The 17,434-nt window shown below is 36.4% G+C and overlaps 1 protein-coding gene across 1 annotated transcript; it reads right to left on the bottom strand.

Moving 5' to 3' along the window:
* Positions 1 to 2,619: 2,619 nt before the first annotated feature.
* On the bottom strand, positions 2,620 to 11,662 carry LOC121380933 (SAM pointed domain-containing Ets transcription factor-like). The gene is made up of 6 exons (XM_041509974.1): positions 11,517 to 11,662; positions 11,027 to 11,118; positions 9,226 to 9,625; positions 7,552 to 7,749; positions 5,468 to 5,677; positions 2,620 to 3,863 (listed from the first exon to the last, which is right to left on the bottom strand). Exons 1-6 carry the CDS (start codon positions 11,590 to 11,592, stop codon positions 3,538 to 3,540), a joined length of 1,302 nt encoding a protein of 433 aa, XP_041365908.1. The 5' UTR covers positions 11,593 to 11,662; the 3' UTR covers positions 2,620 to 3,537.
* Positions 11,663 to 17,434: the final 5,772 nt, after the last annotated feature.

Genomic DNA, 17,434 nt, shown 5'->3' on the forward strand with positions numbered 1-17,434 from the left:
AATGAATGAATGAATGTTTAACGATACACCAGCACACAAAAATACAGATTGGCTATTGTGTGAAAGAAAGAGGTTTTTTAAATTATATTAATATGATTATTTTCATTAAAATAAAACGCATATAATGTAAAAGACAGTGTAAAGAGCCGTGGGGAAAATACAATATTAATATAAAACAAATTTCCTGGCAACTACATTTTTAAATTTTGTATAGAAATCATAATGTTTCATAAACCTTAAAATTAATTATGGGTGCAATTTAAACAATTCCAAAACATTTCTGTTACAAAATATATACTTTCTCGTCGGCTTCAGCCCCTGCGTGTGCTGTAACATCACCGTGGTGCAGGGGTGTAACATTCTCTTTGAGAATGGCCAATACAGCACAAAATTGAAGTTTTGAGTAAAATTCAGTATCCGTAAAATTCTGTGATATTTGTGTTTTTGCACAGTTCTTTACACTGTTTTTGTTTAAGTCTTGAATTTTTATATTGATGTTGATCATCATTTTATTTATTTGCATCACCATAGTTTGACACCCAATAGCCGGTGTATTTTTCGTGCTGGGGTGTCTTTAAACATTCATTCATTCATTCATTCATTCGTCGGCTTCAGATGATCACACTCCACCAAAATGTGGCGCACTGTCAATGTACACTCCACCAAAATGTGGCGCACTGTCAATATACACTCCACCAAAATGTGGCGCACTGTCAATGTACACTCCACCAAAATGTGGCGCACTGTCAATGTACACTCCACCAAAATGTGGCGCACTGTCAATGTACACTCCACCAAAATGTGGCGCACTGTCAATGTACACTGACAATGTTCACACCGAGGAGGAGGAGGAGGAGGAGGAAGAGGAGGCGGGTCCTTTTGAATCAGTGAATGAATGTTTAAAGACACCCCAGTACAAACAAATATACGTACATGAATGAAATGATGATCAATACAAGTACATTTCGCACAATTAGATTTTAGTGTTAAACAAAGTAACACAGAGCATAACATGATATGAGCAGTTACTATAATGCTAGTCTTTATATCGCTGTTTATCTTCGTCGATTGTCACTGACAAATGAACGCTGCCAAAACATAAACACATTGGAGCCACCGAAAATGACTGTTATGTCAATATAAATTACCATTTGTACATACTTCTTTTGTTGAGCCGAAAACTTCAGGGCGCAGTTGTTCAAAGTATAGTTAAAATAACTCTGGATTTAGTCTACTATTTTCATTTTAAGTACTTTTGCACAAATACAAAATAAACTTTAGATTTGATTATACATGTGTATATGAATGACCTTTAGTTCTAAATCAAGTTTCAACACTATATTTTCAGTTATTATTGATTCATTGCTTGGTTTTGAAACTTTCCGTTAATCACTGCAACGTAATTCCGTAACTAACGATTTCATATTTCATATGCATTTGGTCTCGCTCCCTTTCCTGCCAGCCTAGCACCCTGCATTAGTCAACATCTATGTGCGATAGCTACATTGTTGTATTAAAATCAGTCCTTACAGAACTGTAAAACAATACAACAAACAAGCAGAAAGGTTATCAACATTTTTAATGTACAAAACTGATATAAAAAATATGCTGTATATTATATAAAGAATAAATTGTCCATTGGATGTATAAAAATGAAGAGAACAAAAATGTGAGAATTATCGTCTGTTTATGAGAAGAGCACTATAACCACACGGTGTACATCGAACTCGACCTTAGCACCAACTGTATGCACACAGCAACACGTGCACAGCAGCAACATCACAGAAACATCGAAACACATCGCTCAGTCAGACTTGGTAACAAGATACGTTGAACTAAAATGAAGACTACCAAATCAGTAGACGAGACGAGTCAGTTTAAAGACGACGCCTCGTGGACTCGTACGATTGAGATAAGACAACATTACGATTTCATCAGTTTCTTTGCAATCGGCTATTCTTGTACGAGAAACTCGTATCGTGTGGCGGCGCCTTAACTCTTAGCAAATCTTACTGCCAGTCCATACTAGAACCAGGTATGTAAACAAAGCCAATGTCCGTCTGTGTACGGTAAATATTTTATTGGACCAGTCAAAAAGAAAACTAGAAGCAGGGCCGTAACAGGCGGCCCGGCTGTTCTGGTTTTAGCTCAATCTAATTAAAATTAGCTCCACTATTACATGTGGATCTAAAGACAGCCAGTTGGAGCTCATGTCCACCAATTAAAACCTTACTTGCAGAATCCTGCCAGTGATTTAAAAATAATTTGAAAACATTCCGAATTATCCTGAGGGTATACGACATGTTTCGTGTGAATTACGAATGCCTTAAAACATGTTTTATTTTATAAAATAAATAATTTGTAATGTAAAACTGAAGACTGATTTAGTTTTTTTAAATTTTATAAATAAATAAATAATTTTTAATGAAAAATTGAAGACTGATAACCCACCCCGTACGTATTGGTATGGGTCGCTGTACTGCGGCCACTAAAATAGACTCGCCCGATATTTTTAGAATTTGTATGCTCCCAAATAACGTTATAAAAGGCGAAGTGTGATTGGTCAATATTTAAATTATTATTTACAGACGAAATGTTACCTGGACATTGGGGACTACGCAGTGTTGTTAGTTTTAAATCACTGGCAGGATTCTGCAAGTAAGGTTTTGATTGGTGGACATGAGCTCCAACTGGCTGTCTTTAGATCCACATGTAATAGTGGAGCTAATTTTAATTAGATTGGTTTTGGCTGGGCTGATCATAATTGCCTAAAGTTGGATTTTTATTTTGTGCTTATAATAATATTATTAACATGCCCGAGAGTTGGTAAGATCGGCTGTGTTTCTAACTGGCTACTGACGCACTTTGTTCTACTGGATCGGACTGGCGGAATGTCTGTCTCAAGGTATATACAAACACGTGCTAATAACACATTCTGTTCTAGTGGAGCTGACTGACGGAATGTCTGTCTCAAGGTATATACAAATAGGTGCCATTGACACGCTCTCTGTTCTTTCTTATGCTGCCTATCATTTAAATGCGGCTCTAGCTCCCGTTTCCTCTACTGACTACTGCGTCCATAGGCATTTGCAGATCAAACATTAACAGTATATATATCATTGAGGAAAAAGGTTTTTGCGCTGTAAGCCGCCGTTACATTACTGGTGTTGGACAGAATCGGTTAACTTCATACAACATCAATTAATATAACAAAAACAACAACCCCAAAATGTTGGTGTGTTAAAAATAAGTCAGGATTAGGCCTCGTAGAGGTGCTAAAGTACTCTGATTTGATGGAAGTACTGGAATGCGACTGATGGTCTAACCGTCACGCGAGCATACCAAAAAACCCACATCAAACTAGCATAACCACAATCATGTCCAAGATGCCTTTAGCATCCGCTTCGGGTATACACACACGAATCACCAAAGTACATCATCAAACAATCCGGTGTTTCGCGTATTATCGCAAGCTCCTGGGGTAGAGCCAAAAACCAAATGATGAGATCCCACTGGAGGGTTTTTTTTGGTAGTCTATCATAAATAGGGTTGGCAGAACTGATAGACGAGCCGCTTGGAATGTTCCGTCTTTCTGATGATGCCTTTCTTGTAGTACTGTCTGATGGAGCGACTCAGCTTGTCATAGTTCATGGCAGGGCGGTTCTTTCGCATGCCCCATTCCTTGGCCACCTTGCCCGAGTCCTCGATCTTGAAGATGCCGCGAGATCGGTCGAGCCACTTGATGCAGTGGCTGAAGGACTCCGGCTTGAGCAGCAGCTCCTTGAGAAACTGCCACAGGTGGATCGTCTGCTTGTGGTGGATGTGTGGGAGAGTCTCCGTGACGCCATTTTCCTGCTTTATACCTAAAAAACACAAAGTAACGTACCAGGTGAACTTGAGTAACACACAGCAACGTATGAGTTTGAGTAACGTACCAGAAAAACACAAAGTAACGTACCAGGTGAACTTGAGTAACACACAGCAACGTATGAATTTGAGTAACGTACCAGATGGACTTGAGTAAGGCAGAGTAACATACCAAATGAACTGTAGTAATCCAGAATAAAGATCAATAAAGATGCCAGAGACGCGTTTTCAGGGTAATTTAGTGGTGTATACTGCGGACGATGAATTTTAAAACTGTCACTGAAAAGGGTACTTCAAATGGGCGTGTGGGGGTAGGGGGGGGGGGGGGGGGGGGGTGTCACGATACTCCTGTAACCATGTGACCCACTTCATGATCTCTCAATGTTAATCAAGATACTTCGCTGCTAACTAAAAACTCTAACCCATGAGATGTATTTTCTTTCACTACATGATAGGGTCTAATTATTATATAACACACATAACAGGAGCAGATTAAACTATGTTGACGTGCCAGTAAACACACATTTAACTCAGTGGCCATATAACGTGCAATTTGATTGAATATCAAAATCTAATTGTCATATCAATTTCCCAAGAGCCTATTTACCTATTCACATGCCAGGCTACATCGTAATGTGCTCTGTCGAAAATATCCATTTATCGTCTCCGCTTCGCGTCACTGGTAAAACACATTATTTTTTGCGACAATAAAGCCAATATTAACGTCCTCAAGAAGTCAAAAACACATAGGCGTACGGGTTCCCATTTCTGTAGGGGGGCTGACTGGTTTTTGAACGAATTAAACGAAAATGCCCGAATCTGGATTATAACATTTATTCATATTAGCATTACTGCCAAACAGCTATATATGGTTTCAAACGAATCATTACGCATGTTCACGTGGATTACAACTAATCTGAGGGTAGAATGATGGAAATACATTGTAAAAAGGTTTCAGGTTAGCCCATTTTTCCCGAATATCTCTATCATATTATTTGCCGGAATTTGAGGTTTTGCTCCAGAACTAGGGGGAAGTTGCCTCCCCTGTCTCGTACACTTATGCCAATACAGCATACCTGTTTACTAATTATTTCCAGTTCTTTTTGTAAAAGAAAAGCATTTTAAATATTTAATGTTTCTGTTCATAGCAGAAATATATATATATATATATATATATATATATATATATATATATATATATATATATATATATATATATATATATATATATATAAAATATTAATTACATATTATATAATTAAAAAACAATAATCAACAACAAATTACACCCAGTAGCTGTTGATTAATAAATCAAAATGTTAAAGTTTGTTTTGTTTAACGACACAACTAGAGCACATTGATTTTATTAATAATCGGCTATTGGATGTCAAACATTCGGTAATTTTGAAATGTAGTCTTAGAGAGGAAACCCGCTACATTTTTCGATTAATAGCAATATATTTTTTTATATGCACCATCCGACAGGCAGGATAGCATATACCACGGCCTTTGATATATCAATGTGCTCTAATGGTGTTGTTAAACAAAACAAACTTTACTTTTACTTTTACTTTACACAGAGTACATGTATAATACTTACATTTCAGTGGGGGGCTGGAGGGACTGGGGGGAGAGAGCGGCATACTGTAAACGCTGCCGCAGCCGGAACTCTGTGACGATGACGTGTAGTCCCCGGGGGACGGGGAAGGTCCCGTGTTGCACTCGGGGGACGGGGACCGGCTCGTATCATAAACCACAGGTTGAGGTAGAGGTTTCACCCTCGCTACCTGAATCTCGTTCAAACTCCAAGCTGTAAAAAAGAAGAAATTACAATAAAATACATTTCATCATTTTACATGTAATAAATAAGATGCAATAAATTAGTGTCAGTTACATAGCTAACTATAATATAATGAATGATATAGCCACAGATACAGTCCAGTAAAGTCCACTGCATTGTCAGCTATAGTCAACTATATGCCGTTTCTAAAAAACATTCTGTATTAAAATAATATAATAGGCCTTTATTAATTAAATGCTATATTTTTATTTAATTTACTTTCAAAATGGAGCTTGGGGGATGCACTTTTATTTTTAAAAAACCTTCAGGACATTGGAAATAGCATACATTGAGCAAAAATATGTTAATTATTAATTAATTAATTAATTAATTGTTTTATTTTATTATTATTATTATTATTATTATTATTATTATTATTATTTGCCAATAAAACACGGGCGCGGATGGGAATGAAAATCAAAGATTAATTTCATAGTGGCCTAAGTATTCCCTAGGCTGGTAAATACTGTACCAGGCCACAGGAAATCACGTCACACACTTTCGATAAGAAATAAAATTCCCAAACATATCAATAAACTTGAGGAATGGGCGTACTACACTGACGTGGAAGTTTTATCAGCTGTATTTCTTCATCTAGGAAAATTACTGGACACAAGAACCACCCACGTGACTGACCAATGGTTATCGTGACCTCGCACATTCCCAGACCTTTCACAACATCGTGACCTCAAACCAACCGATAACCGGTGCACTAGTCTATCTACTACTTCTAGAACGATGACGTTGTGTAATATGCGTTGTTTTTCATTAGTTCGAACAATGTCGCCGGCAAACAGAGAAAGGAGCGGCTCTGTTGCAATACGCCGTTGTAAACATGTTTGGGCTAGTTAACTATGATTTATCACTATGGATGTTTTTAAGTCTATATCTTGTTAGTGTGGCTGGCTCGAGTGTCTGTTTGCACATACTCGCTGACACGGACCAGTCGTAACAGCGACGCTGGTTTAAACTGCGACATGCTGCTATCTTGTTTTCTTGACATTTTAATTTCAAACTTGCAGCGAGTGCTTGCCAGAAGTTAACTCGGTGCATAAGAGTCAAACTATGATAGACACGCCAAGCTTGGTTATTAAACATTTATATTAGTGTGTACAATAACACTTGGATTAAGTCACTTAAGTGAATACATATCGTATCTGCGTTTTGTCTTATTTTAATAACATTATTGTGAAACATCATAACAATCTTATTACAGCTACGTAAGAACGATATGTGTGAAGTGGGGTTGGGGGTGGGTGGGCTTTCGTGCTGTAATGGGGAGGGGGGGGGGGCACAAACACGTCTTTGGTTTTTCAACTAGTAGAACAAACAAAAAATGTTTTAGACCTCAAGGTAACATCCCCCCCCCCCCCCCCCCCACCTCTCCACACCGGTTGCTACGGGCCTGCGTTGTGACATCTAGACTTATTTCCAAAACTGGAATGTACCGAGTCTGGGTCATGGACTAGATATACACCTTTGTTCACGTAATCAGATTGTTCATTTTAAAAATTACGATTCTTTGCCCACGGTTGTTTGGGTTTGGGTTAACAAGTTAACACGCACATTATTAAATACTCTCAAAAATCCAATCAAAAGTCTGACAAGTGCTTACATCCATTGAAGGTTCAAGCACGTCCAACAAACCTCATACAAATACTCATACTAAGAACATCTCGCATACCCCCTCCCAATAAATAAATAAATAAAAAAATAATAAAAAAATACTATTACAAATACAAAAATAAGTACAAAACATAAGCATATGAAAACACAAATCAAAAAGACCTATGCAAACAGAGACAGACAAACGGATAAAAAGCCAAAGTTAAAGGTGAGGTTACCATTTTTCCAAACTTCTAGTTCTGAGAAAAGTTCCGATCCGCGTGTTGGACATCGGCACCGGAAGTTGACCTCTGACATCTGACACAACTCGACCCCTGACATGTGGAAGAGGTCAAGGTTAATATCTGTGATGTTGTTCTTGATGCATTTCCGAGTTATCCACTTACTGACGTCGTCAGTCGTCCATTTCATCGGATCTGAAAGAAAGAGAGAGAAAGAAAATTAAGTTCAGTTATTATGTTGTCTTAGTTATCTCTACAATACACACTTATGACTGTTTCTCTATTCTCTTAAACTTAGAAACTGGGAGCGGGGGAGGGGGCTCAAAACAATTATTCATTTACTTTAGTGCCTCAACGTCACATTTTGTTCGTTTATTGAGACGTTGTTTATTGTTATTGCTGTTTGGGGGGTGGGGGGGGGGGGGGGGGGGGGGTGGTGTGGGGGGTGTTAGGGGTTATGGACATGCTACAACTTTCTCCTATATCCCTTTGGCGCTGTCATATTTTGATTGTGAAAGCTACGGACTTTTTGTCTAAGCGGAACGGCTGCAATCAATCAATCAACCCAAAAGTTGTTTGAATTTATTCGATAATTAATGAACAGATGATGACACAGGTATTGTGGAGATGTGGAGATAAATTAATCAACTAACTTCACTCGATCAAACGGTGAGTTTTGATTCGCGGGCCGGGCTCGTGTTATCTCCAAAGTGGGTGACATTTCCGCGCACGTTTCGAATGAAATAAATTAATTTTCACACCTGTAGATACTCCGATGTCCCGATAGGACAGACAGGATCCGATAGGATCAGAGTGGTGCGGGTAGGTGTTAGCTTCTGTTACTCGCATCCCGCTCCGCTTCAGATAAACACACACCTGTCAACGTGTGTACTTTAATCACACTGTGTTACTTAATTATATGCAGTCATGTGGCAGCACGTGTTGGGGGTAGTCACGTAGAGGTAGTCACGTAGAAGAACCGGCCTCATCGGATGTGTAGTGGTTAAGCCAACGGATTTAATTAAAGGCTGGTAGGTACTGCTGTTCGCACCTCGGTACCGGCTCCAACTCAAAGCGAGGTTAACAGCCTCGGCGGTGTAGTGGTTAAGTCAACGGACTTCATTAAGGCCGGTAGATACTGGGTTCGCATCTCGGTACCGGCTTCCATCCAGAGCGAGCTTAATTACTCAGTGAGTAGGTGTAAGGCCACTACACCGACTTCTCTCTAACTAACCACTAACCCACTGTCCTGTACAGACAGCCCAGAAAGCTGAGATATGTGTCCAGAACAGCGTGCTATAAGCATAAAAATAAATGAAATCACGTGAGGTAGTCACGTAGACATATTCATGTAGCAGTAGTCGTTTTGGTAGTCATATTGAAATTGTCACCTAAAAGGTAGTCGTGTTGAGTAGTCACGTAGATTCTGCCGTATTGAGGTAGACGGTGGCCAAATAAACATGCAGTAGTCGCGTAAATATAGTCCCATGAACATAGTCATTTAGAAGTAGTTATCGCGTTAGTAATGTTGGTAATCGAGTGGAATTTTAATATCGACCATCGGTTATTATCGATTCGCACCAGCCGATCAGCTCTCGGTTATACAATGGGTTGTTTATTTGGCCACCGACTACCTCAAACGATCGCAATCATGGAGCTACCTCGACTTACCCATGCTTATGGAGAGGGCGCGACAGTCCGCTTCTATGTCTCGCATCTGCTTGATCAACTCTGACGTCATCGTAGTCCAGTTGACGTGTTCCAGGAGCCCAGAGCCCTCGCTCTGAAACCTAGAGCCCTCTACTTTGATATGTGAGTCGCACTCGCGCACATATCGCTCGTCGTAGAAAGTCAATTCTGTATTCACCTGGTCCAAGTCCAGCAAATCGGAGCTTTCCGAGCTCTTCGTTTCCTCGTCAGGAACAAGATCGAACCCCGAGAATGTCTGTGGTCCGCTAAGCTCCTCCATTAAGTCAAATGGTGGCAGTGGGACGACGGTTTCGAACGATCGTATTGCTTCCACCAGAAAGCTGGCGTCAGGGCTGCCGCTTGCTAAAATCTTCTCAATTAGCTACAAGAAAAAATTAAACTTTAACCCACTGAGTTTATGGTCATACTGAAGACATTGTATTTTTCATATAGGCCCTACACGAACAATAGTACTAATAGTAGTAGTTAATAGCAGTTTTCGTAGAAGTAGTAGTGTTAGTAGTAGTAGTGTTAGTAGTAGTAATAATAGTAGTGTTAGTAGTAGTAGTAGTAGTAATAGTAGCAGTAGACAGGGCCGTACCCTGATCAAAATCCTAGGGGGAGGGCATTACTTTTTATAAACAAATGAAACACTATACAAATAAAACGACCCTGGTAGCAGTAGCTGTAGCAGTAGTAGTAATAGCAGTGGTCTGCGTGCTCTTTTGCCTTTCCTAAAATACTCCTGGATCCGCATATGCAATCCATGTGCACAGTTATGTAACAAACTTACAACAGAACACGAAATAATATCACTCGGGAATTATCAAAACAAACAAAACCAAACAACCTTCCCCCACCAAAACCACCCAACAACACCAACACCAAAAAACAACAACAAAAAAACCAAAGGACAACAACACAAACCACCATTACCACCACCAATAACAACAATTCAGTTCAGACTATGAAGAAAATAAAATTGAAAATATCATAACGAAATTAGAAAAAAAGGTGTACTTATTTGTTGGTCGTAGGGAGCCTTTACTGTTGTGGAAGATGGTTTAAGAAAAAAAGAGAACAAAAAGCAGTTGAAGTTAGAACGGATAAGATTATTATTTTTCAATTTACTGACCTATATCATTCGGTTTTACTGTCGCAATTTGACTGACTCTACTAACTCGTCACCAATGATTACAAAGCTACGACAGTTATCCCAGCGAGGTACGACAGCGAATAGACAAACACAGTAGAGTCACCTCTTCATTTTTTAAATCACAATGGGTTACAAGTAGTATACCATACTCACCCACCCCCAACACGTTTTTTTAAAAACATTTTTGTGTATATGTTTAAACCAAACAATAATTGATTATTTAATTGTTAAAATCACTCGCTCTAGTTCCCTAAGTGCGTACTTTTTTTTGTTTCGTATAAAATATATTTACAACAGCTACAAACACAAGTCGACCAAAAGCATAGAGAATTTACGAAAATTAATAATTTTATCAACAAGTTGTAAGTAAAGTGCAAAAATCAGTAAAAGCGGACAATATTTGACACTCACTAAACACTAGGGTTATCGGCTTTCAGACGTGGGTTATATATATATATATATATATATATATATATATATATATATATATATATATATATATATATATATATATATATATATATATATATATATATATGTATATATATTGTCTTACAGTGAGAAGAAAATAGCATAATTTATAGTAAAACAGAGAGGTGGAACTCTGAGAAGGGAAGAAACTCCTACCTGTTGCTGGGGGTCGGGTAACATCACAGTGTCCGCGTCACCCTCGTTCACTTGCTCGCAGAGACGCAAATATTTTTGAACAAGATCAAAACCTGAAACAAGTAACTTTCAAAAGTTAAATATGCAATCAGTATTTACACTGACTTTACGGTTTATTTTTTTTATTAATATAAAGTGTAAGGGTAAGCTAAAACAAATTAATAAAAATAAATAAATAAATAATTATTATAAATAATAATAATAATAATAATAATAATAATAATAATAATAAATAAATAAATACAAATTGTACGTTGCACTTTGGATTAATAAATTGCAATTAACACATTTGATATTTGAATAGCATTGTCGATCACATGCAAAAAGTAAACTGCAATTCACATTTAGAATAACCTTGCTGCATACAACCCACATTACACACGCGTTGTTATAAATAATACATTTAAGGAATTCCCCTATGAAAAAAAACACCCGAAGTTCTCTCCCATACCTGCACTCATTGTGGACCGCTCGGTTGTAAATGAATGGAGACCATGCGTAATATGTTTATAAACTGCCGGTTTCATTTTCTTAGAATCGGGTTATGACCAGTATCTGTTTAGTGGAAATCAACTTTCTCTTCGACCAATGACAGCTCGCCAAAATAGGGCTAGCTAACCCAGCTATTTTTACACCTCATAGATTCCCCTCTTGTTATTGAGCGAATGTGATTGGTCTATATTTATTGACGTCACACCTAACCATTAACTGCGGTTACTAATAGTAATAACAATGTGCCTTTCGGCGAGAGGTGGGACAGAGTCAAAACCGTCGTGTTTATGTCACGAAATAAAGCGTTCGAGTAAGCTGTGCATATGTTTATTTATCTTTTTCTGCCATGCGTAGTAGACGAGCTTACCTGATAAGGTGACATACCGAGCGAGCCACTAACCGCAGGTTACAGGCTGTCGCAGCAGAGATCGCCCATTAATGATAATCGGTTGTGGTTTTTGCACATCAAATGATAAATCACAAGTAGTTATCATACACACGTGCATAGCTCTTTTCCAGTGCTGTATTGTATCAGCCTGTAAGCACCACGATGATAATTTATTTATTTATTTATAATATTTATTCATTCATGCTTTTTATTTATTTATTTATTTTCAGAGGAACCACCTTTATATTGTTTTTGAATAATATTAAATAATATTTTTAAGCAATAAAATTACAAAAGAGTGCAAGTGTAAAAAGAAATAATTATAGTACTCGACATTATTCTAAAGTAAATAATAGTGTAACAAAAACAGCAAAACAAAATAAAAACAAAAACATACAAAAAAGCAAACACACAAATAGAAAACACTATAATACTACATTCAGTTTTTAACAAGTAAAATACAAATTTAAATAAATAAATAAAAATCGACCAAGTTATGTGCCGTTTGTCGTGTCCCGAACTATAATGCAACTCAACCCATAGACCGGCCTCGGTGGCGTCGTGGTAGGCCATCGGTCTACAGGCTGGTAAGTACCGAGTTCGGATCCCAGTCGAGGCATGGGATTTTTAATCCAGATACCGACTCCAAACCCTGAGTGAGTGCTCCGCAAGGCTCAATGGGTAGGTGTAAACCACTTGCACCGACCAGTGATCCATAACTGGTTCAACAAAGGCCATGGTTTGTGCTATCCTGCCTGTGGGAAGCGCAAATAAAAGATCCCTTGCTGCTAATCGGAAGAGTAGCCCATGTAGTGGCGACAGCGGGTTTCCTCTCAAAAACTGTGTGGTCCTTAATCATATGTCTGACGCCATATAACCGTAAATAAAATGTGTTGAGTGCGTCGTTAAATAAAACATTTCTTTCTTTCTTTCTCAACCCATAGATTTTGACAGTTTAATAACAGTTAACTGAATATGATTTACATACATTTTGAATATAACTGGACTATCCTGCGCTAGCGGCAAGGGTAATTAAACCTAAATGCTTTGGTGTTTTGGATACACTTTAAAGTTGTGAAACATAAAATGCGGCTTATTGAGTAATTGTCTTTAACAAAACATTAATGCATCAGTTTTGTTCGGATTACAAGTAATTTTGTTTTTTCTGAGACCATTTATAAAGTGTAGCTAAATTAATATTCAGATTGTGTTCTAAGTTTAAAATGTCTCCAGATGATGTTCCAATAGTTGTATCATCTGCAGATAATCTGCGATATCATTAATATAGACTTTCAATGGAAAATGATCTAAAATGGAGCCTTAAGGCACACCAGCTTCTAGAATGTCATAATTTTGATAGCGTTCCATTACTATACACGTTCTGTTTTCTTTCAGAAATATAGTTATTGATAATCCTTGGTAAAATATCCCATATTGTTTAATTTTATAGACTAATCCTTTGTGCCAATATCAAACGCTTTGGGCATGTCATAAAAAAACCACAGAAAAAAATCTTTATTGTCTAATGATTTACAAATTGTATTATATATTGTATTTTAGTTAGTTGATAAACGGCACTATGATTTGGCCCGTAGACACACTGAATCTTATAAAGTCAATGGCTGAATATGAAGTAATTGTACAATAATTTTTTAAACTATTCTTTTAAATAAATTATCAACAGAACTAATTAATGACAGACAGAAATAATTATTCCATGTTTCATGGTGGGTTTTTCCAAAATTAGTCAAGGATACAGGGTTAGACATCTTCAAGTGGCCGTATAATGGTTTGTGGTGTAGATGATTTTAAAATGTATGCGTTCATATATTGCCAGTATGTTAAAAAGTTAAAGTTTGTTTTCTTTAATGACAACATTAGAGCACTTGGATATTGGATGTAATTTTCTTTTAGGGTGTACACTACCAAATCAAATCCCATAGACGACAATAGTAACATATACGGCTAAAACTCCTACCTGCAACGTATCAACCGACATAAACGCCACGGATATAAATACTACCACCCCTTACACTTAAAGTGAATCAGAAAAAAATGGGGGTCAAGCTGCTCGTTTCTGAGATAACGGGTAGCGTCTATGACTACCCTAGTTTCGCACAAAATTTGAGTACTTTTTTTTACAGGTACCCCATACATGTTTCAAGCACAAGGCTACTTGACACATTGGTACTAGATGAAATAAAATTGCACATTTATTTTACCCAGATGAAACTATTATTTTTTACAACCAACACACTCACATTTATAACCAATCACAGGACTTGTGGTGTTCACTTCTCTATCAAAAGTTCGGTGCACCTCGAACTTTGACCCAGCCGGAAGTTATTTGGTATTGTACTACCTTTACGCGTAGTCTTTGGGTTAACAAAACAAACATCTTTTTTTCTTTGGGAAATACGTTACATTTTTCTGCCAGTATGTGGATTAATGTCCATTACAAAGTGTTGTTAATGGGTATTTTTACGATGCCATGAGGTATACGATTGTTGATATGATTTTTAATTATAATTTCAAAATTATCACATGTATGCTTTATCGACACTTTCTGAGTTTGTAAATATTGATTTCTGTCATTTGTTCGTTTGTAATTAATTCGTTTAATGTTTTAAAATCACCATTTATGTGTTTCGCATGCTCTAGTTGTACACTAAACGTTATTACGTATAACACACACACACACACACACACACATATATATATATATATATATATATATATATATATATATATATATATATATATATATTGCTCTATGGTCAATAACTGTCGCGTTTAAGGGAATTATTCCACTCTAACTGACTTCAAAAGTATCTCTAATAATAACTGGATCAATGTGTTGCACTATCCCATGTTATTCGTGCCACATCGTCTTATTGTATCAGTTAGATTCTTGTGCATAATACAATAAAATAGTTTTTGCCACAGTAAATCCTGATTCAAATCACCGACAATAATAATGTTGTTTTAGGGTTTCTTTTTAAAGAGGCTACTCCAAGAAAAATATGTTGCCACATTCACATTTTGCTTTATACTCATGTGGCTTGAATAAAATGGGTAACATTGTGAATACATAATATTTTTACAAACCTTTATGCGATAACCTATGAAGTATCTAAGCATTCACACATTAGTCAAAAGTAAGCAGTCAAACTTTAACAGGTAAAATAAAAGGGTTTCTAGAGTCTATATTTTGTTTCTATTTTTGTAATAAAAAACCCAGCCAAACAAATTATAAAGTTAATTTAATATAATAATCGTTATTATAATTATAATTGCAGAGTTTATATGGATTACGAAGTAAACCAGAACACATGTTTATATTTATGGTTTTGTCAGTGTTCATTTCAACCACTGTGTAAAAGGTTGCCAGAGTGCATTAGTATGAAGCGAAACAAATAAATGTTCAGATGATTCAGCATCACCCGAACAGAAGGTATACATATTGTTAGTTTGTATGCCACATTTTTGCAAACAAGTATTAGTTATTAAAATTCGGTGCATAAGTTTAAATTCAAAATGTCATGTTTTAGTATCAATTGCTATTTTTGAGATTTGTTCAAAATATTTTGATAAGAAGTTCTCTATAATTTCAGAATTTAGTTATTCTGACCATTTATAACTAATTCGTGACATATTTGTCTAAAAGGATTGTATGTAAATATTATATATAAATTTACAACGTATATTATATTTCAATTTAGTCAGAATAATATCAGTAAATAATGAATCTATTTTAAACCTAACATCTCTAATTGTACGAGGCCATAACCTGGGAATATAGTTGATACATCCACAATAAAACACATAATTGCCGTATAGATTAATTTATCGTAATATTCAAAACGTTTAATTTCACTATTTGGAAGAAGTAGGTCTCTTATAATATAAGGGAAAGGTCTTTATTGTGCCAATTTAGAAATAGTTTTATGTTTTTCGGAGGAACGCAATTGAGCAGCGGTGCGTTAATAAAATGTATTTCAGACTGAAACACGTTGTTTCTAATCATTGCATAATTATTGACGGCATCTTTCCAAAATACATTTTAAATATTTTTCGCTAATCAGAATAACTGGGGGGTTTTAACTCACAAATTTAATATACCATTATTTCCAAAATCTTCTAGTAGAACGTTTGTGAGTTTTTGTAACAAGTCATCTGATGTTAACAGTCTTTTAATCCAAGTTACATTCAAGTATCTGCAGAAATTAAAGCTAATGGATCGGTCATCTTAATACCTCTATTTTTATAGTTATTTATTAGAATACTTCTTTGGTTTTTGTCTTGTTTACTGTTCCAGATAAATCTGTAAAATAATCTCTTCAGACCAATACAGTGGAATATGTGGACATAATCTCACTTGGACTTATTTTCAAACCATACCATATGGTCATACATTTATCTAAATTAATTTTCAACCTTGAGCAGATTGCAAAATTTTCAAGAATGTTTAATAATCTGACAAACGTTTTTCAGGTCCATCTAAGGTAAAATTAGTGTCGTAAGCATACTGAAACATGTTATATTTCAAATTATTAATATATATGCCGTCAATATCTCGATTTCATTTGATTGCACGAGACAGTAACTCAAAACAAATATATAAATAGGGTGTAAGGGTGTCGCCTTGTCTACAGCCCCGCTCACAATTACAGAATCCGAGAAACAGCATAATAATGTTGTCCAACATGCTTAATGCTCTTTCTATCGAATTATCTAACTTATCCCAAAAATGGTTGTCGGTGTTATATTGCGACAATATACAATAGATAAAAGTAATAGTTTCTGTTATAGTTTATTTTGTATTCCTATTATTTTATCATGAAGTATTTCTAAGCCATATCGTCGGGTACTGGCAAGGTGAGAATCAATATAAACGGCGACACCCCGTTCGTTCTTTCCGATGCAGCTCGTCAACCTGATGTACTGCGATTTCGTTAATGACTACCCGATTATCAAGATGCGCCTCACTGAACCACAGGATATGAAGACCAGTAAATATTTCCCAAAGTTCGGATATTGCGTAAACCATGTATATTTAAGTGGAAAATTGTGTCCAAAGTTTAGGATGTGTATGTCCGGATATATCATTGCACAATATAATTAACTGGAGGAGACTAACCGTGTTAGAGTTTTGTGACATTTGGACGATATAAAAGCAGAAAATGAGAAGTATATATGTAGCCATCGACATAGAGAACAATCAACATGCACTAGGCAATTTCTCGAACTTAACAAACATATACGAAAAATCAAAGCTAAATGTAGATCTTGTTTAATATCCACAACATTTCACCCTGGTGTTGAAAACCTCGACTGACTTTCAGTAAGCTTCTATATCATTACCTATTAGGCAGTTAAAAAAATATATTTATGTTCTATCGCACAGGGTTCAGGCTGACTCGTCAGTACCAAGAAGGAAAAAACAAACATTCTTTGGCATGTGACTAAAATAGATAGTGGTAGGGGGA

This window comes from Gigantopelta aegis, chromosome 9 (assembly GCF_016097555.1).
Source record: "Gigantopelta aegis isolate Gae_Host chromosome 9, Gae_host_genome, whole genome shotgun sequence".
NCBI classification, from domain to species: Eukaryota; Metazoa; Mollusca; class Gastropoda; order Neomphalida; family Peltospiridae; genus Gigantopelta; species Gigantopelta aegis.

Bases quoted from the DNA above. Each gene is read 5' to 3' on its own strand.
- LOC121380933 (XM_041509974.1), bottom strand. From the start codon at position 11,592: ATGAAACCGGCAGTTTATAAACATATTACGCATGGTCTCCATTCATTT. The intron at 7,750-9,225 runs GTAAGTCGAGGT...TCTTTCTTTCAG, and splicing joins CGCCCTCTCCATAAGCATGG to ATCCGATGAAATGGACGACT. The intron at 5,678-7,551 runs GTAACCTCACCT...TCTTTTTTACAG, and splicing joins ACTAGAAGTTTGGAAAAATG to CTTGGAGTTTGAACGAGATT.